This window comes from Amia ocellicauda, chromosome 4 (assembly GCF_036373705.1).
Source record: "Amia ocellicauda isolate fAmiCal2 chromosome 4, fAmiCal2.hap1, whole genome shotgun sequence".
NCBI lineage: Eukaryota > Metazoa > Chordata > Actinopteri > Amiiformes > Amiidae > Amia > Amia ocellicauda.
The window spans coordinates 46022229-46044041 of record NC_089853.1 but is presented as its reverse complement, the minus strand read 5'-3'; the positions used below and the strand labels follow the sequence as shown (position 1 = coordinate 46044041).

At 40.0% G+C, this 21813-nt stretch overlaps 3 protein-coding genes across 6 annotated transcripts in view; 2 read left to right on the top strand and 1 right to left on the bottom strand.

Moving 5' to 3' along the window:
• The first annotated feature begins 33 nt into the window (after positions 1-33).
• pdrg1 (p53 and DNA-damage regulated 1) lies at positions 34-1539 on the top strand. The gene is made up of 5 exons (XM_066702553.1): positions 34-163; positions 384-459; positions 593-667; positions 776-856; positions 1092-1539. Exons 1-5 carry the CDS (start codon positions 83-85, stop codon positions 1172-1174), a joined length of 396 nt encoding a protein of 131 aa, XP_066558650.1. The 5' UTR covers positions 34-82; the 3' UTR covers positions 1175-1539.
• A 39-nt stretch (positions 1540-1578) lies between these two features.
• Positions 1579-5991, bottom strand: ttll9 (tubulin tyrosine ligase-like family, member 9). The gene is made up of 14 exons (XM_066702554.1): positions 5907-5991; positions 5705-5751; positions 5466-5558; positions 5237-5348; positions 4746-4931; positions 4254-4322; positions 3861-3948; positions 3617-3657; positions 3414-3501; positions 3186-3244; positions 2792-2988; positions 2493-2606; positions 2122-2246; positions 1579-1932 (listed from the first exon to the last, which is right to left on the bottom strand). Exons 1-14 carry the CDS (start codon positions 5919-5921, stop codon positions 1862-1864), a joined length of 1305 nt encoding a protein of 434 aa, XP_066558651.1. The 5' UTR covers positions 5922-5991; the 3' UTR covers positions 1579-1861.
• A 56-nt stretch (positions 5992-6047) lies between these two features.
• LOC136748632 (chloride channel CLIC-like protein 1) overlaps positions 6048-21813 on the top strand; it is a 60144-nt gene continuing 44378 nt past the window's right edge. Inside the window, exons 1-2 of one of the 4 annotated variants that reach the window (XM_066702548.1) lie at positions 6048-6172; positions 18381-18788. In XM_066702548.1, the coding sequence (XP_066558645.1) occupies positions 18417-18788 (372 nt within the window). In that variant the 5' untranslated portion in view covers positions 6048-6172; positions 18381-18416. Of the gene's footprint in view, positions 6173-18377; positions 18789-21813 lie in introns of all 4 variants that reach the window. The other 3 variants (XM_066702551.1, XM_066702547.1, XM_066702549.1) reach the window with 3 other exon arrangements.

Genomic DNA, 21813 nt, shown 5'->3' with positions numbered 1-21813 from the left:
AATTGTTTATCCGGATACAATATCTGCGGTCCTTGTTTCCCTTTCTGGGTAGGACGTATTTTGTTGTAGGGATCAGAGCAAGATGGACGAGACCCAGAAAGTCCTGCAGTATTTGACCGAGGTGGAGGAGGCAGCAGAGGATGTTTTAGCCGACAAACAACAGGTGAAGTGCATACTAAAATACGTGTATTTACCTTACAATTAACTGTTTTATTTTACGATTAATCGATTGATCTGAGTTAAGGGTCTCCAGTCCAACATTGCCCATTTCGAAGCGCATACATTTATATGCTTTCAGATTAACCTTAAAACTATAGTATACACAAAAAAACAATGAGCAATATATTTGAAACTGCTGAACTGAGTTAATGTCTTTGCTTCAGATTGTAGATCTGGACGTGAAGCGAAACAGGAACAGAGAGGCGCTCGCTGCACTGCACAGGGACAGGGATGAAGCAGGTATAAATGAATACAGGCAGTATGCCAGTACAAGGATTAATGAATCGCAAGCTGGTTAACCTTTTTCATTCAGGAAACGCTATTTGGTCATGTGACAAAAACCTCTAATCAGAAGTGTTCTGCTTTATTACAGACAAAGTAAAAGTTTGTTTTGGGAACATGTTCATAAAGTTACCAAGAACCACCACCAAGCAGATGATTCAGAAAGGTGAGAAACTTTAGGTTTTAATTCTCGAGTTTACACAGCAAAAGAGACCAGTGGGGTTAGGGTCAATTCTGGTTTACTTGTGTTAATATTATTGCCTTTTCTTTCTAGACCAGGAGCAGCTGGACAAGGAGATAAATGATCTGCGGAAACGTTTGAAAGCAAAAGTGAACCGCCTCAATGAGTTGCAAGGTAGGCTTTGCACTATTGATATCATTTAAATGCATTTCTGGTGTTTGTTTTGGTCCAGGATAAAGATGTCTGTTAGTATTGGTACTTTTCATTGATGCATTAGTAATTGTAAACATGTTTTCAGCATCAATATACACATGTTCCAGAGACTCAAGTCTACAATTGGTCACATTTAATATAGTGATTTTTTTTCCCTTTCCTTGTTACTTATTACACCATATTGCTGTATTATCAGGGAAGCCGGAGCTGACAGGATACAACCTTTCTCCCTTGTCCACTGAGGAGCTGAAGTCCATCAACAAGATTTTGGGGAGATGACAGGGTTTGCTGTCAGATGAAAGCTTTTATAAACTGAAGGGACTGTTACCTGGTGTCAGTTGAAACATAAGCCAGGCTGCTTTTTTGCAGATTGGAAAAGTGCTCATTCACAGGTGGATTGATGGCTGTACATGGCACTGTACTACGATAGGTTGAAATCAAATCATGGATGCAATTTCCCTGTGACTAGTGCCATAACAGTGTAAGCATAGCCTTATGTTCAGTAATGAAAGACGGGAAGAGGGCAGTTTTGTTCCTGCACTGGCTGTGACTGCACAATGCTGATCCATTACTGCGTCACAGACTGAGGTCGGAAATCTGTTTCTTCTTTCTTTGTGTCGTTAATAAAACAAAAGTATCCACAATGTGTAATCCATCATTCTTTACAAAAAGTAAGTAAGAATTTAACAAGATGCCATTTATTTGAAAACCCTTTACATTGTGGCAGAAAGCATAGACTATTATAAATAAAACTTACTTTAGACTAGAAAACACACATAGACATAATTCTCAGTTACTTCAAAGGGTATATTACATTGCTTTTCAACTGACATAAATATCCTTTTCCTTCATTAAATAATTATTTGCTAAACTGGAGGTGTGTCCTCAACTGCCAGCCTCTCCTTATTTTGGTGACAGGTTTTGTTTTAGCAGTGTCTCTGTGTGTTTGTCTCTGGAGCAGGGTTGTCAGATTTTCTTCTGTCCAGGGAGAGGCTTCAGGAGCTGTCGGAGCTGCTTGTTCCTGTCATTGACGCAGCCTGCAGGCCCAAAGACGGGGACAGGATAAAAAACAAATCGGCAATAGCTGCAGTTCAGTTAAGATAACATTTAAATAAAAAAAGTCAGCTTGATCAGCTGAATGTCGGAGAAGCAATGCACTATGATGCGTGCCTTTTTCTGTGCATGTGCAGCAGAGACTACAGGAGAGCGTGCGGGGCTGTCTTTACCTAAATGCGTGTTGGCAGTAAAGCAGGAATTGCCCAGGGCCTCCAGGTTGACATCCTCTCTGTATACCGGGCCGTCGTTCCACATGAGGTCAAAGCCCCCGACCCTTTTCTCCCTCCCGCTGAGTCTGAGAGACCAGAGACACAGAGCTGCAGTCAGGCCAGAAGACTAGGGGACAGAACTAGGTAGCCTAAAGACCGTAACAAAGGCTGGGAAATGGGGGATGCTGTGTGGCTTGGGAATGCCGTTTGGGTCTGATAACATTACTTTAAGAGCTGTAGGAATAAGCGAGGGGAAGTTTAACCCCGACTCTACACTGGAGCTTGGGTTGGAGTGGAGTCCCAGGTTAATGGAAGAGACCGTCGAATCGCACCTGCCCTCCATGTCCACGATGTGCAGGGTGTCCTCCAGCAGACGGCTCTTCAGCTCGTAGTCCTCCTGACTGCTGGCTGTGAGGGAGGGAGAGGCGTTCACTTCTATCAGCCACCTGCAATCCAGCCACAGGAACAGGGATATTGTGAGGGATAGAACCGGTTCAGAGATGATCAAACTCCATGAGAAAGTAGGCCAAATATCACCTGTAGTATTGATTCTCAGTATGGGGGGGCCTGTTTCTAGGTGTGGAAGCCTATCACTGGTCTAAATCTGTCCCATGATCACTACAAGGCTCACGGTTTGAGGTTGTGGTCCAGCAGGATGTCATAGCCGTACAGCTCGAAGCAGTGCTTGTCGTTGATGATGACCTTCTGCACGCTCTGCAGGCTGCGCACGAAGATGTTGTCGATCTGTCTGAACAGCGTCTCCACCGCCTCTGAGCCGTGCCGGGCACACAGGAACCGCCGCAGCTGCTGCATCTGCCACTTACAGCCCTGCAGACGCACGGAGAGAGAGAGTCAACTGTCTGCACTGCCCTGGAATGGGGCTCTTCCGCTTCAGTAAGGGGCCTATTATGGTGTTTGTTTTCAGAAGATTTTGTTTAGCATTCATATTGAAACTGGATGTTTAGAGCTCTGTCAAGACATGGTAATTGTCAACTTGTGTTCAGGGCACCGGGCTTCACACTTGCCTTCTCGGGATCGTAATCTGGTGCTGTTTTCTGTATGGCTACATTTGTGAGATGGACGTCTGCATGGAGATTAGAGTTAAGGATAGAGGAAGAACTACACATGAGCTCAGGGGGAAAAAAATAACACATAATTGGCATTTAAAAGAAATGAATGCACCAGTAGCGGATTGGACTGTCAGCAGAGGATAACTGTGATTGTGGGTGTTGTGTAGCCGATGGGAAGGATACACTGATCATCGATGCTGCTGAGAGAGAAGCGAGTGTTGGAGAAGCGAGCAAAGCCGTCTCGGTACAGCCAAGCCTTCAGAGGGACATACTGGAACACAAACACACACTACTATAATAAAAGCCAAATGTTTTAAAGGCTGAAATTTTTATCAGGAATGTAAAGACACCTTTTTATTTTTACCTTTACAGTGAGACGTACTTACCGATGATACTAGAACATAAACTCTTAAGTCAAACTTCCGGCCTGTAAATGACAAAACAAAAAGTAACATTGTAATGATTCAATTATTTAACTTATAAGATAACTTATATTTACACTTGAATTACATACAAAAAAGCTTTTTTCTATTATGAGGAAGAAAATGTATTTTAAAGCAAATTACGTATTTTCTGACTGATTCTGCTCATCCAGCTTTGAGCAAATACGAGACTGTGTGTGAGGCTCACCGCTGATGAGGTAAGGATCTTCAATGTACCGCTGAGCCACGTAACTCTCCACCATCTCGTCCCTCTGCTCATCGGACCGGCTACCATCCTGCAAAAAGAGGTGCAGTATAAACCGCAAAATACTTCCTTCAGCTGGGCTCCCTGCACTGCAGTATATACAGGTTCAGGGACAGTGGGCCTAGTTCAGTGAAATCACCTTCACCTATATGGGGTTTGCATTACATGCTGTCATTGAATATCTAGATTTTTTCTTTGTGGTGTATTGGTTTGTATGTTGTCAGCCAGTTAGAAAACTTTAAATTGCCACCAGGTCACAGGACAGAGAGAGAGAGAGCGCTCGGTGTGTGCAATCCTGTATTCCTTACAAATAACTTGATCTTTCTCCTATTTTACCTTCTTCCAGTCCATGATGTCCTTGAGTTTGCGGAACAGAAAGATCCCTTTTCCTTGTGATCTGGCCACCTGCAATGTAGGACACGAGACACATCACACCACAGCTTCTTTAGCCTGTCTGCATGGAGGTTAGCTCTACTTTTAGTTAACTGCCGTACGCCTACTCGGCTGACTGGATGCAGTTTTATAATGGGTATTTATGGCAACACCAGATTCAGTGTTCAAACCAATATCCTTGAACTGTACCTATCCAGACTCGAGCAGTAGGGTACTTGTGTTTTACACCAGCTGGTCTGATCAGTCCTTTGGTCTTGTCCCTGCTGATACACACCACATAGTGACCGTGAGCGTGGTTTAGTAGGCCACCCCATGTGACATGTGAGAGCCCATGCTTGGAAAAATAGTGAACCACGTGGGAGACAACCTTTTCAACCCAGGTGCTTAGAAAATACGAGGAAAGGGGCCCTGGACTGTAACAGCCAGAGTTCTCACCGGCTTCATGATCCAGACACTGCCAGGGCTGCGCTTGAACTCCTCCACAAAGAGGTGGTACTCGCTGGGCAGCTCGAAGGTGCGTGGGAAAAAGTCACACTTGGACGCCTCCAGCTTGCCCGCCTCGCGCTCCAGCATCTTGCGGTGCCTCTTAAGGTTCTTCACCATCAGGTTCTTACGGGTCAGCTGCCCCGAGAGCAAGGGTACAGTTAATGTTGCACGGATAGGAGGCCGGCCTCGGCAGTAAAACATTTGCTTGATGCTGCAATACAATTCCTCACTCTTGATGTTTCCTGCAAGGTGGAACCCTTCTTCAACCCTAGTTATTTATGAAACATTATTGTTAAGTTGTGTTTAATTGTATACAGTATGTAATTAAAGATGAAACTCTTAATATAAATATATACCACAGATTTTGTGGTCCACAGTGACACCTGCTGTACACACGCCTGTGCACCAGTCTCTAGTGAAGTAAGTGTCTGATCCCGCACCTCGTAGTGATTGCGAAAGTGACATATTCGCACATGCTCCTCCATGTAGGTGTGGTCGAAGTTTTCCCGCAGCCAGCCGATGTCGCACCAGTGGAAATCCCACTCGCCCTCGCTGTGGGTGACAACACAAGCATCCCTGTCGTTTCAGGTCACATCTTGTGGCGTGTTGCACTGATCACGACACGCCAGGACACTCAGTAATGGTGCACGAATGCAAACTCAGCCTCACTCTTTCACCTCCAGCCAGCCCGGTCTCTGGCGCAGCACGTCCTGGATGGTGTTGGTCAGGGCGCACCTGTAGCGGACGCAGCTCCTCGCCTCCCTGGGGACAGAGACACAACACACGGTATACACTTGATCGTCACCACTTTTTTAAATTATGCATTAAAGCTGAAATAGCAATGAAATGTTCTTAGATTGCTTTCTACAAATGTGGGGGCATCTACACATCTTTAATTACACACTTACCCCTCTCTCCTCTTTTGATAGCTGTATGGACCCTTATTTCCCGTGTTCTATACAAAATAAATATATTAATAAGGATGTCTCATTAGTGAAGGAGTTACTACACAACGTATACGAAATAATAGTGTTTTTATCCAATACAGTTTGATAATTTAGAAAGAAACCTAGGTGCTTAAAAAATACAGCAATGCACAGGCACACAGACCTTATTTTTGGACATGTTGGCTGATGTCTGGCCGCGCTGCTCGGCTCCTGCGCTTATTCAGGCCTCATGTTGTATCCTGTGTTACCCCAGCAACAGGTCTCCTCCAGTAAAAAAAACACGAAGCGGAAAAACAAACTGCGCGGCGGTGGGGAATGTCCTGCCTGCGATTCCGTATGACGACATCGGCGGCAGTTCGAAAACAAGTGAAATGTCCAACAACGTTTTCTGATACATTGTGTGCAGTTAAAACCATCCAGTAACTCGAGGTAAAGTATTATATGTTTAATTTTAATTTTTTTAGTTTTAACGTTACTTCTGATTTCACGTTTTTATTAAGTGTTAGGTTGGGTTCACACGCTAAACACAAGACCACTACCAAGTGTCCCGTCCACATACATTACTCATTTATGTAATGTGTGTAACTAATTCTAGACGACGTTTCTGTTTAACGGTGGCTCATAAACCAGCACGAATAATGTGGAACAAAGCAACATGCTATCATACTAAATTAACTGAGGGTGTCCCCCCCCCCATCAATCTATGAGCATATCGTCATTTCTCCCTAATTAGTAGCAGGTTCTCTCTCACGAGTATAGACTTTCAAAGACAGCAATAGGGGAGACACTCCTGATGAAAAATGGCCACAAATAAACAAACAGTCGTTCATGTCTTTAATGCTGATTTACACACGTACACAATTCATAAGACAGCTGCTTTCCAGAAGTTTGCAGGATGCGTTCTTAGAATAGTCTTATGTTAACTATTGCACATATAATGAAAACAGAGGGGAAAGTACTCTTTTATTTTTCTATTTAAACACGTCTATATTGCAAAAATAACCCCCCCCTTTCCCCTCCACAAACATCTTGGGAACTCCCTTCTAGGTGTGTGTCCTGGAAATAACGTCGTGCAATTGTCGACCTAATTATAATGCATCACTTTACACATTTTCTCTTTACAAAATGTATTATTTATAATTTATAATTACCACTCATCTGAACCACCCTACTATACAAGAAAGCCCATAAAACAACGTTAATTTTTTGATTGTGCCTCAGGGCTTCCAGGGCCCTCTTATACCTCTTAAAAGACTTAAAAAATGTCTTATGACCAAATGGCAGCCTGCCATATGTTTATTAGACTTACCTTGGAGTAACAGCCTGCAGCTACAGGACTGAAGTTTTTTTGTATTATTTTCACGTTTCCACGTTTTTTAATGTGTATTATGAAGCAAATCTGGATTGTTACCTACGTGCTAAAAATGCAATAGACTAGAGTGTTAAGTGCTGGGTTTAAAATGTCAATTTATTTATTCTGTTAATATTAAGTCCTGTTATTACCATTAGGTGGCAGCAGTATCCCAATAACCATTAACCAGTTCCCCAAACACATTTTAAAATGCATTTAATCATTCACAATTGTACTAATTCAGAACTAATTTTAGACTTTTATCCTATACTTGGCAGGCGTCCTGTCAGATTTCCTGTTTATAACAAATATGTACGATTAATTCGATACTATATGATTTCAGACAATAGAGATGCTTTTTAGACAAATTTAGACAAAAGTTGTATCTGAATGCCAATTGAGGTTTGGTAATGCTTGAACCTTAAACAACTGCAATTGTGTATTTTGCAATCTGACATTATAAAAAAATAATAACTTTCCAGTGTAATAAGAATAATTTATAAAAATTAAAATAAATCATTTTAATTTAAACCCAAATTTGTAGCTGAAAGAAGTCTTTAGTCTTGTTCGTTCAGTTTCAGTAAGCAGTCCACACCTTTCAGTACAGTACAAAAAAGTGTCAGGACATGTACTTCAATGTGGCACATTCCTCTTCTTATTACATAATGATGACATAAAATACAATCAATAGGATGTTCAGTTGAATTCAGAAAACTGATTATAGAATTATGAACTCGCCAACAGATGTTTATTTCTTTGTGTATGTATGCATGTAGTTGTCATTGTAGATTTATGAACAAGACAGACATATTGGAATCTACTGTTGCCACAGTTGTCAGTAGTGATCAATCATGAAATAAAACATTCTATCAAAGGGTTTTTAACAACCAGACCCAAAACAGAGTAAGTACAGATTAATTCTGACTATGTGTTTTCTTATGGATAGTATATAGACTTTGACAGAATAATGCTCAGCGCAGGTGCAAGTAGAAGCTTTTGGAATGGCATGTACTGCCAAAGTGGAGTTGATGTCAGAGTACAGGGCTCCAGGTCAGTTCCTTGTATGCATCTCTATTAATTAAAAGTAGCACTTACCTTGTGCGATCCAACATTTCTATAGAAAGAAAGAAATGAATCAACTCTTAAAATATGCTAAAGATATAGGCCAAGTCTTATGCCTTTATACTTGTGAATGTATAATGTGTGAGAATTACTTACTATACTATCACTGTAGTTTATAGTTATAGTTTTTTACACACACAAAACAGCTATGCAATGGAGCCTTATCACCATCCTTGAGATGCGTAAACTCACCTTGTCTAGCTGCAGAAGGTAGTTTGTGAACTCAATATGTTTTAAGCGAACATCAGAGACAGCTTTGTACTGTTTTTTTTTTAAATTTTCTAAATGGAAAAAAAATGTCTCTGAGAGTGTGTACATGTATAAGATGCTGTTGAAATTGGACAGGCTGTGTGGGTCAGGCAGCAATAACAATGGTGACTCTGACACATTTAAATTCTCGGGCTACAGGACAATAAGGATTTGAAAAGGTTCTGAGTGCTGATTGTGTAATTCAGCGAGTGCATACACAAAGAAGAAGCACTTTGAGTGTAATTAGGGATGAAGTGTTTTCCTGCAGATTCTTAAATTGCCAAAGTCTGTGTGTGATTTGGTTCCAAAATCATTGGAACTAAGAAATGCACTGTTTCTTCAATACAACTTTAATTAATATTGAATTCTGTTGTTTTCCTGTCTTTTCCAATTTCTTATAAATTGTATTGCTGGTCATGCATCTATCATTTTACAGATGATCTAGTATGAACCCCCTGGGATACTGTTAATCCTACCCTACAGTAAGACATCTGTTCCTTCCTCTGCCTACATGTGATCATATCCATACATTACACATGGGTTTGACAGACATATTTTTCAAGCACAGTGAACCTGTGGAATAGAAACACAGAATATAACTGATGACAAGCCCTTTACTATACAATAGCCCGATTGAGGTCCTACAGGAAGTCCACTGAGATTTCACAATCAAACTACCTTCTGCAAGCAAAGGCCTCTGTTTGAAGTTAAATAGGGACAGCGGTGCCAGTTTGGAGAAGGAATTACATTCCTTTGACATTCTCTTAATGTTTTGGGTGTATTTTAAGCTATAAAAATCACAGCTTATAGGTTAGACACCACCATTATTACCAACGGGGGTATAATGGATGCAATCAATAATTACTTTAATAGTTTGGGCTGCAAGATGTCTGTCCTCAGTGAGATGACTCACAGCATTTTAAGTTTGTAGCTGGGCACAAAATGAAAAATAATGTAGGCAAATATTGGTTCAAGGTTCATTTGTTGCACCCTGCCTTTAACAATGATATTGTACAATTTTATGAATATCAAAATGATCATATTTGATTCCTTGTAGAAATTGAATAGTTTTAATTCATTAAAAAGTAAAGACCATGGAAATAATTGTATTGCAGTGACACGGTTTCTGCGTTCTAGCCTATTCATTTTGATATGATATTGATTTTGCATGTGTGGGCAAGTATTTGCCTTTCTATACGTGTGTGTTATATATGGATATTTAGCCTTTTTTTCCCCCCGTATTCCTTAGTAGGTTTTCATATGCACTACAAAGCTCTTGAAATTGGTTCTTTTCCCCCCCAAATAAGCATTTGAGTTATGAGCCCATCAGAGCTACTGGGATAATTAATTCTACTGTCACATGTGTTCCTCCCACTTATCAGAGGTAGATTGGTCAAATGCCTATCAGGTCAGACTTGCCAACTCTGTTAAACAGTTTTGTGTCATGATTCTACAGAGATGAATGACTCCAATTAGAGCTTCTTCTGAAATGAAACCTATGACCTCTCATGCAGTCCTTCTCAGTTTCTGGGCTGCAATGTTTTAATTTTTAAGCTGTTGTCTATTAAGCTACCGACATATGAACTTTCACTCTATTTGTCTTTTTCAAAAATGTTCTCGGATCACCGTTATCAGCCCCTTAATCCAGATTAAACTGCACAGCTGCACTAAATCAGTTTTCTCTCTCAGACATTTTCCCATCTGTTTGTGCCCCTAAATTATTTTGCTTCCTTTATTAAAATAGGGAGGACTGAACAGTTTATCATCCAAGCCCTGCAAACTATAACCTGTCTAATGCTGTCCTATAGGCAGCTAGGTGGTCTAGTACTAATAAGGTTTTATTATAAGGAGTTTCCTGGTTAAAACCCTGCTCACTGGGGGCTTTCCTAAACCAGTCCTTGTGCTCAATCCTTTGAATGAGATGTACCAATATTGTTTCTAACTGAATTTTGCAGTTGCACTACATGTCAAGTCTTTCATTATTAATAATAATATTAATATCATCATCACTGGTTTGTGTACACCTATATTCAAGGTGATTTACATGGTTTAGCAATCACAACAATGTTTTACACACACAACACCTTTTCTCAGAGCCGTGCTGAAATTTAAGGCAGAATAGAAATGTTTGAATGGTCTAAAGGAGTCCTCTAAACATGTACACTCACCTAAAGGATTATTAGGAACACCTGTTCAATTTCTCATTAATGCAATTATCTAACCAACCAATCACATGGCAGTTGCTTCAATGCATTTAGGGGTGTGGTCCTGGTCAAGACAATCTCCTGAACTCCAAACTGAATGTCTGAATGGGAAAGAAAGGTGATTTAAGCAATTTTGAGCGTGGCATGGTTGTTGGTGCCAGACGGGCCGGTCTGAGTATTTCACAATCTGCTCAGTTACTGGGATTTTCACGCACAACCATTTCTAGGGTTTACAAAGAATGGTGTGAAAAGGGAAAAACATCCAGTATGCGGCAGTCCTGTGGGCGAAAATGCCTTGTTGATGCTAGAGGTCAGAGGAGAATGGGCCGACTGATTCAAGCTGATAGAAGAGCAACTTTGACTGAAATAACCACTCGTTACAACTGAGGTATGCAGCAAAGCATTTGTGAAGCCACAACACGTACAACCTTGAGGCGGATGGCAGAAGACCCCACCGGGTACCACTCATCTCCACTACAAATAGGAAAAAGAGGCTACAATTTGCACAAGCTCACCAAAATTGGACAGTTGAAGACTGGAAAAATGTTGCCTGGTCTGATGAGTCTCGATTTCTGTTGAGACATTCAGATGGTAGAGTCAGAATTTGGCGTAAACAGAATGAGAACATGGATCCATCATGCCTTTTTACCACTGTGCAGGCTGGTGGTGGTGGTGTAATGGTGTGGGGGATGTTTTCTTGGCACACTTTAGGCCCCTTAGTGCCAATTGGGCATCGTTTAAATGCCACGGCCTACCTGAGCATTGTTTCTGACCATGTCCATCCCTTTATGACCACCATGTACCCATCCTCTGATGGCTACTTCCAGCAGGATAATGCACCATGTCACAAAGGTCGAATCATTTCAAATTGGTTTCTTGAACATGACAATGAGTTCACTGTACTAAACTGGCCCCCACAGTCACCAGATTTCAACCCAATAGAGCATCTTTGGGATGTGGTGGAACGGGAGCTTCGTGCCCTGGATGTGCATCCCACAAATCTCCATCAACTGCAAGATGCTATCCTATCAATATGGGCCAACATTTCTAAAGAATGCTTTCAGCACCTTGTTGAATCAATGCCACGTAGAATTAAGGCAGTTCTGAAGGCGAAAGGGGGTCAAACACAGTATTAGTATGGTGTTCCTAATAATCCTTTAGGTGAGTGTATATCTTAAAGAGGTGTTGAAAGGGGGTAAGGCACTGTGCAGTTCAGCTCATGGGCAGCTCATTCCACCCCTGTGGGGCAAGAGAGCAGACAGCATGACCCCTTGAGTAAGACACCTGAGGGAAGGCATGACTAATGAACCCATAGAAGATGAATGGAGAGGCCAAGCAGGTTTATAGGGAGAGACAGAAGCAGCGTGGTGGAGAGAGAGTGTGTAAGGACTAGGGAATTAAATATGCACAGCACTGGGGATGAAACGTAGGAGTAGTATGAGAAAAGTTAGGCAGAGAGAATTGAAGCTGAGCAGCAGGAGTCTGAATACATTGAGGAGGGCGAATGGTGATAGCAGGAACGCCAGCTAGAAGAAAGTCAAATATGTAGAAATGGAAATGAAGATCAGTATTAAGGATTTTTTTTTTTTTGCTGTATATTTTAAAGACCTTTACTCTTTTATTCTTCAGTTCAGAAATCCTACCAGGGAGAGACTTCAGAGCTGAAATGAATAAGCTGATACACCTTCATATTATCATAGTTAAAAATGCCATTAGAACAACATTATATTGTTTTCTGCAGAAATGCTTGCTTACTAGTAAGAAAGTTGATTCTTAAGTGAAGTTACCCAGTGTGGGGCAGAAGTTTGCTGTTTTTAAGTTTTGTCTACTGCTTCCTGTTGCAGATGCCTCTAATCTTTAAAATATCTCTGAATTACACCCAAAGACCAGCTGATTTTTCTCATCAGCACTCTGCTCACGTTTAGCGCTCAGCGAGGTTTGTCCCTGTGTCATCATTGGCCACCAGCTCCATTTGATGTGTACTATATGGCAAAATAGTACAGTGACTCAAATGTGCTAAATAAAAAAATAAAACCACATAACATCTCTAATGTGTACCAAACAATGTACTGAAAGGAGGAGTTGTTAGTCATTGTGCCTTTTGAATTAGGGAGGAAGCTGGCAGCACAATTTTGATAAAAGAAAACAAATAAAACAAATGTAATTGAAATCTATTTGCTAATTTCTTAGTTATTCCAGCAATATTTTACAGTAGTAAATGATAATATTAAAAATACAAAGTTTCTCTAGTTGTGGCAAAGAAAGCAAAGGTCACAAGTAAAATACTTTAGACAGCCTGGCTTATAAGAGACCCTATGATCATTAGAATTAATGTAACCCCATTATAAGACAACCTCAGCGGCTCCTAGCAGAATAGTGCTTTTGTTGGAGGCAATGGCATCAAGGTGGACAAATGTTTATAAATGCAACTACACCAGAGGTTATGTTATCATATATCCTGGCTCTTTTCAACTTAATAAGATGTTACTGTTGGAAAGTCAGACAGCTGGCTAGCAGACATCTTTTAATTGGTTACTCGTGAAAAAAAATGTTTCGTAAACGGGATTATTGCTATAAAACAGCAACAAGCAATTAAAGAACCTGCACAGGCAAGCTGAGATCTAAACTGGTATTTGTTTGGAATGCGTCTCAGTTCAGTAAAAAGGGCAAACAAAACAAGCTGTTGTTCATTTGAAAATGGGATGAAACCTCGACTTGGAGAATTAATATGTGACTTGACAGTAATCACTTGCTTTGACATGGGTTGCAAAACCGCATTTTTTTAAACCATCTCCTAAGACTGCATTGTCACTGGATTAAATGGATACTAATTTGTAAATCCATCTTTTAGCACTTGATTAGTACTTGACATAAGCTTTGCACATTGTTTGGGGGGTGGTCACAGGAGATCACAGGAGCCTTGTTGGAAAACTAATGGGGAGTCGCATTCCATTACTCAGAATTATACATTTTCTAAATGGTGTCCCTCTTACCTGGTTAAGCCTATTTAAAGATACCAAATCAACACTATTACTAATAAATTGCTTAATTCCCATTGCTCCAATTGGTAGAGTAATAACATATTGTTCCCAATTTAGATGAGGCCATGAGCAACTGAGAGTTGTCAGTTATTAAGTTGCGGTGAGTGTATGTACCTGCTTTTCATATTGGTTTTGGCTGTGGATCAAGCATATTGATGCAGTTCAGCAATTCACCTACAGTTGTGTGTTACTTGAAAGAGGAGATGTTGACAGTAAATACACAAAACTAGTTCCGGATGGTTATTTTAATGGAGTAATCCTAAATCCATCAATGGTTTAGGGCTTTGTTGTAACAATACCGATTTAATAATTAAGTAGTGTTAAATGCGTTGTGGTGAGCGGAACACAAGCTGTCTTTACTGCTTTGCCACATGAATCACATGCCCTGTCTACATGCCTTCACTATAGAGGGGGGTAAAGGCCTTGAGATGATGAATGGCAAAGGTATTAAACTACAGCAACAAACAAAACCGAGGAAGGGTGTTTGTATTGGAAACGATTATTTATTTAGTCAGAAATACCAGCAGTCTAGTGGGAGAGGGGATGCGACACGAGTTATTCTTTCAATGGGATAGAATTGTGTTTGCAATTTTCTTGTCTCCTTTTGTGTAGTTCCACACTGGTGCATATTTGTTTGCTCGTCTCGTTTTATGAGGCACTGCATCCTAGAGCAGGGATCCTATAGCAGCAAGAGGGCTTCGATATTACTACACAACAGCTGTAAGCTATCAATTGTTAAAGCCTGTTTTACAGAGTCCTTTGCAAACCCTATAAGGGAGGGAGGTGGGTGAGAATGTTCACTGCTTCTTTTTCTCTTTCTTCAGTACCCTATACATTGTAACTGATTAGCTTCTAATGACTCCAGTTGTTGCCAAGCGTTCTTGCAGGGATTCCTTAGTGGACCAGTCTCTGTCTTTGTGTGTGTGTGTGTGTGTGCGCTCTTCTAAAACTTGCATTGACTCATTTGCGGCTTGCCACTAAATACCATACAAAAGATAATAGCAAGTAGGGCTGGGCGGTATACCGTAACAAACTATATACCGGTATTCATTTACGTACCTTTTTGGACTTTAACTATAACTTCATATCGGTATTTTAAAGTTTTCTATGCTAAAATTAATAATTTAATAATTACCGTGTCATTTAGTCATAGCATTCAGATACCCTTGATCGCGTTCACGTATCACAAACCTTGCTGCGCGGCTGCTTGAGACTGCGGTCTGACATGAGGCGCGAACAGTGTTCGTGTAACGCAAATTTGCGCAAATCTGCGCTACCAGAACGCGAACGGATTTACATTATATTTTTAAAAATAATTGATGTAATTATTTAATACAGCATTGACAATGCTAAAGTGTCGATGCAGAATTCTATATCTACGGTTTTGACAATGCTGTTCACAGCTTCATAGTGTAATGAAAGTTGACAAGGGGGCAGCAGTAGTTTTCATTCCGATTCACACGTCCCTCTTGATTGGCGCACAATCTCGTCTCACAGCCGCAGCTCGCCTCCCGCAGCAGCTTCTCAGCGCTGCGCTGCGCGATTCTGCGCAGATTTCTGTGGGCGGGTCTTAGTGGCGTCACGCAGAAACACTCCAACAACGCGCGTCTATGAGTCTGCGCAGAACCGCGCTTCATGAAGGCGTCCTGGTTCTGGAATGAATGTGTCTCAGCCAAATATCGAAAATAAACTCCATGTGTATTGCGTGTTGACATAAACAAACAAACGTGATCAATGCACAATGAATGAACACGAGATTGAGGAGAGGAGAGTGGGTGAAACTTCACAGCAAAGTGACCCCATTGAATCTGTCCCAAATAAAGGTGCGTCCTTGATAGTGTGGACATGATTTGGTTTCAAGACAACTGACACAGAACAGGGAAATTAATTCAATGTCAGTTCTGTCCTATTATTTTTGCTTTACGAACAGTATAAAATGGCCATTAAAAAATACCGTCATACCATAAGAAATGTGAAAAATACTGTATTTTGGCCATATCACCCAGCCCTAATAGCAAGGAGTAATTTCAAAGGTCAACCCTTAAGACTGTCCATGATGCTTGATCATTTTGTTTCTGTGTTACTATGATGTCTGTTTCCTACAATGCACTAAAATGTTTCAGAATCATTCCTTGACTCTCTCTCTATATATTACCTCTATATAACAATCTAAAATCTGTGCTGTTTAAAATTACTACCACCAATATGATTTAATTTTTCCTCCTGCACACACTCAAGGTACAGCTGTTTTAACAATACACTACATAAAATGAGGTGGAATTTTGTTTCACATTTGTATTTTGTATGTAATTTTTCAAGCAAGTCTCATGATCTAATTCAACTAGTTCCCCACCCATAAATCAAGGCTGTTAAGTTTGAATCAACTGATGGCAAGACTCTCTGGCCTTAAATTTACTGCTGTAGTATGGACTCTTCAGTAAGGATGGTTTGTATTAATGACTGAACAACCGGGATTTCTCCCTGCCAGGTCAGCAGATCAATCTCATCTCCAGGTTTTTCCGAGTCCTCAGGAATGTACTAATGCTTTGGAGCATAGCAAGAGATATACAGATCAAAAATTATTAGCTGATCCACAACTAGGGGATGTTCTACTTTGGCCACATTTTTGGAATACTCTTCCCATTGAACTATGATGGGCTCCTTCTATTGATGTTTTTAAGTCAATGCTTAAAATGTATATTTTCGGCATGGCCTTTTCAAATATTGGGTGAGTGTCTTTGGATGCTTGCTAATTTTTGTTTGTTGTTTTTATGACCCGAGTGGCTTTCTAAAATATGAGTCTGAACAGTACTGGATTTCTTTGAAAGACGCTTTATCCATCTTTACTACTTTCATAAACAATGCAAACACATTGCACATGGCACAAATCACATCCTGAGAATCTTAAAACGTTCTTTCTGGTCTGTGCTTTCTGACGTGAGCTATAGTGTGGTGTATCACAACATAGTATTATTTATGCCACCACAAACACTGTCCTAGGAAAAAACATCAAGTGACTAGATTTGTATGGAAGCTTATTAGTGCCACAAAAAAAAAAGTATATTATTGTGTTAATATGAGATAATATTTAATTATTTTGAAGTAATTATTGTGTTAATATGAGATATTGTTCTTTTAAAACTTTATTGGTAAGTGGATTGTAGGCATATGTACAGTGAGGATTATAAATAATATGTTTGAAACATATTTAACTCAAAACATCTAATGCAACTTGAGTTTTTTTTCTCATTGTTTATTTCCAAGTCCATATCATAATACTGCACCAAGTATAACCTCCTGCCACTAACAAAATATATAAATGTAATGTATTCTTGACCCTCCTATTGAATGATCTGAATCTCAAAGAAAACATCTTTAGTATTAACGCAATAATTAAATAGATATAAATAAATAATCTGTGGCGCTAATAAACTTCCATAGACTTTAATGTGCCCTGAAAAATGTATGTCCTATTATACAGCAAATGCTTTCTGAACTAGTACCTGTGAAGAAAATCCCAGTCATTGTGAAGCCTATCAATGTCCCTGCATTGTAATTAAAGCCAGGCTGATATTTATGCCTATCACATTGCAGCCAGGAACACGATTTCCTTGTGTGGTCTTTTTTTTAAAATCGTGATTCATTTATTTTCCTATAAAGTTTTATTTGGTTAGTGATTACAAGCTGGGATTCTGCCTTTAATTTTTATATATATATATATATATATATATTTTATGACCACCTAGGGAGCAGTCTGTCCTGCCTTGATTTGTTTTCCATGTACAGTTGCAGGAGAAACACCAAGGGCCGTTTTCATGCCCCTGGGGCTTTAAAATTGCATCCGGTTTTTGCTGAGACTACCCAGGTGGTTCCCCAGTCACCCCTTCAAGAATCCCTGTTGGGCTGCACTGGTTTAGTTCTTTAACTCCTTCCCTCTATAAAACCTATCCCGTAAATGTAGAGCCAAGGCATGCTACAGAACATTCCGAGGCCCCGGCTTGTTTTACGAAAGAATTAGAATGCTTTCAGATCCAATAAACTGGCATGTGTTTTCTTTCCCCTCTCTCTGGCGGTGGTCATCTGCACGTCAGTGTGACTGGTTACACTTTGTCTTAAGGACATGTCTGGAATGTGATTGTTCTGATTTTTGTAAAGCCTGGTTATTTATGAATGCAATTTTATTTTGTTAGTTTGTGGCCATAGCTGACACGCACAGCTGCAAGACTTATGGGAAGATGGATATGGGACTTCCTAAGCCACCTGCTCAGGATGCCTATTCCCATGCTTTGAAACTGTTACAGGTGTTCCCCACTGTTTGATTGGAGGTGTAAACTACAAGATGAAAACAAACACATTAATTAGAAATAATAATTTAGCACTTCATTAATATCTACTACTCTTTTTTTCTAGTTTTGTTTGGCTCTCCTTTGCAATTTTTCTGCATGTTTTAAACATCATGCTTTTATTGTCCTTAATGTTTGGAGTATACAATAGCAGCAGGATTACATGGAATACCAGACATTTAAAGAGAATGAAAAGGCATAATTGCAAACAAGGGCCTAGAGGGAGAAATGTTTGTTTACATGGATACAAGCAAGGAAAACAAAATGGAACCTTTGTGTTTATGAGCGTAAAATCATTTTTTTCTTCTCCTTTTCTTTCCAAAGCAGTGTCTTCACAGCTGAGAAGGGGCTCCCCCTGGGCAGATGGAAGAGAGTTTTGTGGGACTTTGGTCTTGGCTGAAGTGGCAATGGCTGCTTAGAGAAGAGACTGTGTCAGAGCCCAGTCCCTGGAGCCCAGTCTTCTCCTGGAGCCTCTACTCCCAGGCTTTCCTGTGGGCCTCCCTACTCTTCTTGGCAGGCCTCCTGGTCTTGGTTGCCTGGCGCTCATGGACACGAGGGCACGGCAGGAGCAGAGGCCGAGGTGCATGGCTAAAAGCTGGGCCTGATATCTGCCTGGCTGCATGCCAGCGCATCCTTGTTAATCTCCTGCTGCTGTGCGTCCTGCTGTCTGTCCCCTGGGAGTGGGTCCGGCTCTACCAGATCGAGATGGCCAAGAAGATGGCAGTGCTTTCAGAGGTAAGGGATGGCAGCAACCTCCATCTGCCATTCACATGAGGGCTATGAAGCAAATGTAAGGAATTGTCTAGTTGACCAACACTCTTGCATTTACTGAATCCTTTGCAGCTAGATTTCACAGTGCCACCAGAACTGTATCAAACTAACCACAGTCAACCTATACAAGTGATGATCTGAAATATATGGTTGACTGAGAAACTACTTAACCATGGCTTGCACAACTACCTAAATCATATTCATTTCTATTGCAGAAGGTATGTGGACACTGGCTTATCTAATTCACTGGCAAGCCTATGGCCTTCTGGAAGCGCGATAATTAATTAGCCAGTTTATTTCTGCTGTTTCAATAAGACTTTTATTAAGATTAATATGCAAACAAGATACTCATACCAAAAGGGTCTAGTGATTCTGTAGGAAATAAATGATTTGCTGCCTGATGCAAGTTAATACCATGTTAAGTGCAACTATCAAACGAGAGAGGTCATTAAGTTTCTAGACAGGTTGCAAAATTGTAAAATGGCCATTCCAATTTCTGTTCCTATATTGGTAAGTACCTATTTTGGCTCAGGTTAACCTTGACCCTGCAAACAGCAACACCAGAATTCCCCTGACTGTTAATTTTAAGGAAACCAATTAGGTGATGGCAAACTGTATCCAGTATCACGTGGAGGCTTCAGAAGTGCTGTCATCTACGTCTGGCTTCTTTCACTGTTGTAAATCTGGCTTCTGTCATTGGACAAGATCAATTAAAATACCTCTGTAATAACGTTTGCAATGGAACCAGTCTGATACAACTTTTGTACAATGCTCATTTCTTTTTAATGTCAACCATTTTTACACTATTCCAGGGCTGGCTTTGGGTTGATATTGTACTGACCATGATTGTTGCTGGACAACATCCATCGTTACTGGCTCTTCTAAATGCTAAAGAGAGAGCGGTTGAGTGCTGAACATCATAACAAGAGTATACTAAAGTATAATTTAGTCACTTCTTATATGGAAAAACATATGAAAGGAAAATTAGGCCTATTAATTAAAGGAAAGACTAGTATAAATTTATAGTCTTGTATTTTAAAGGTCTAATAGTTAAATAATTGTTTCTTTATTAATTAATATACATCAGCTTCCACATTTGTGTCTGCCCTGGTGCCTTTGTAGAAAAAGGACTTCTAGGTTCCAACTGCCTTTGAAAACCTCTCGGTCGTGTGCGTTGCTACAGAGAGATGGCAACAAAAACTTTTGCTTTTCACTGTCTGGGAGGAAGGGCCTGCACAAAACTTGGCACTTGCCATGGCTCTCATAACTACCTCACTCAATCTCCAAACAGATGCATTTGATTTTCATATTGAAAAATGAAAAAGGAATGGAATATTTTGTAAAAACACCTGGATACATGCATATATTAATAATGAATTATAGGGAAGCCATGTGGCCATTAATATTGCTGATAATTGACATGTTTGAAGGAGTTTCTGTTTAATGTTGAGTAGGTGTTGTAGTTGTGGAATGAGGCTGGTGATGATATTATTGTGGTGTCTGGCATGCATGTTCAGTTATAAAATGCATACCTTTAGGTTTTGCATTCATTCAACTTACTTTTTTTTTTAGATGCATCCATAAAGTTGTTTTCCCATTGCTGAGACGCTGCACATTTCGCATAAGATTAAGAATTTTTTACTTGAATATGTTTAATTTGAAAGCATGTTTACAGGAACAGTCTCTGATTGAAATATCTCTGCGAGGCAATTACCAACAGGTGCTGTAGATGAGTAACAATCATTGTAATAACACACACTTCCTTTGAATCCTCTCATGGAGCCATTACCCGAGGTCGCAGAGAAACCTCTTTGCCAACCATTTAATTTTGCATTCCATACTCAGAAGAAGAGACTGAATATACTTATTTTACAAGAAACAAACAATTCACACATTCTTTGGTCTGCAGGGAAAGTTGGCCTCAGATTAGTGTTAAATCCTTGCCCTTGTCATCTTGACCCATTACCGAACTGCGTTTATTTAGTCAATTACATATTTGTTATAATTGCAGTAGGTTTCATTATTAATGAAAACAGAAAAGGCTATAAGAAGGGTGTGTAATCTGAGAGGGTAAATCCAGTGAGGTGCTAAATGCTGAGGGAAAACAAACCAAAGCAAAATAAAATTATTAAATGACAATCTGGAAGAGAAGAGAAGAACCATAAAGACCAATTAAATAGATTTCCACGAACTGTGTCAAAAGTGGGCATGAATCATTTGGCAGAATCGCCAAAATGGAAACACACACACAACTAAACTATCTTGAAGACATTACTGAACAACAAACAATAACATAACTTTGAGGTAATTTTATTTAACAATATGTAACACTGTTTATTTTAATAACAATAAGTCAAACAATGCTTTGCCCTGCTATTAATCCTGTTTGAACAGAGTTCAGAAACCTACAGAGGTAGTGCTAATTCCTAAACCCTGTCCAACATCTTAAAACCTAAAGCCAGTAAAGAAAGGTCTAATCTGAAGCAAATGGTTCAAGAAGCTTTAGTTATTAAGAGCTCAGTTGGAACGAAAACCAGACGACACAGGTCACTTGTAGCCCACAACTGAGAAACGCTGTGTGATAGCAAATTGTTCACACATATGCTTTCACCATATCTCCGTCTTGAATGTCTCCAAGACTTAAACGTATATATTATTAATGTTATATATGAGGAATTTTAAAGAAATTTCTGTTGTCATTATTTTTAAGTGCAAGAGTAATGTTCTCACTGAGACCCTAATGTAACAACTTCCATATGTGACATTATCTCCCCATCCACCGCCTGTTGAAAATATTTAGAACAGGTTCATGTGATTTGTCTTGTATTATCTCAGTAATATTACCAACTTTGGCATGATTCTTGGCACACTGTGAATCTTGAGTAAAATGGCTTGCTTAAAAGGTTCATGCAAAAGAGAGATAACACTGAGATATTTTGTTACAACATTAAAAAGCTGGCTGAGAAGTTGTAATTAAAAAAAAAAAAAG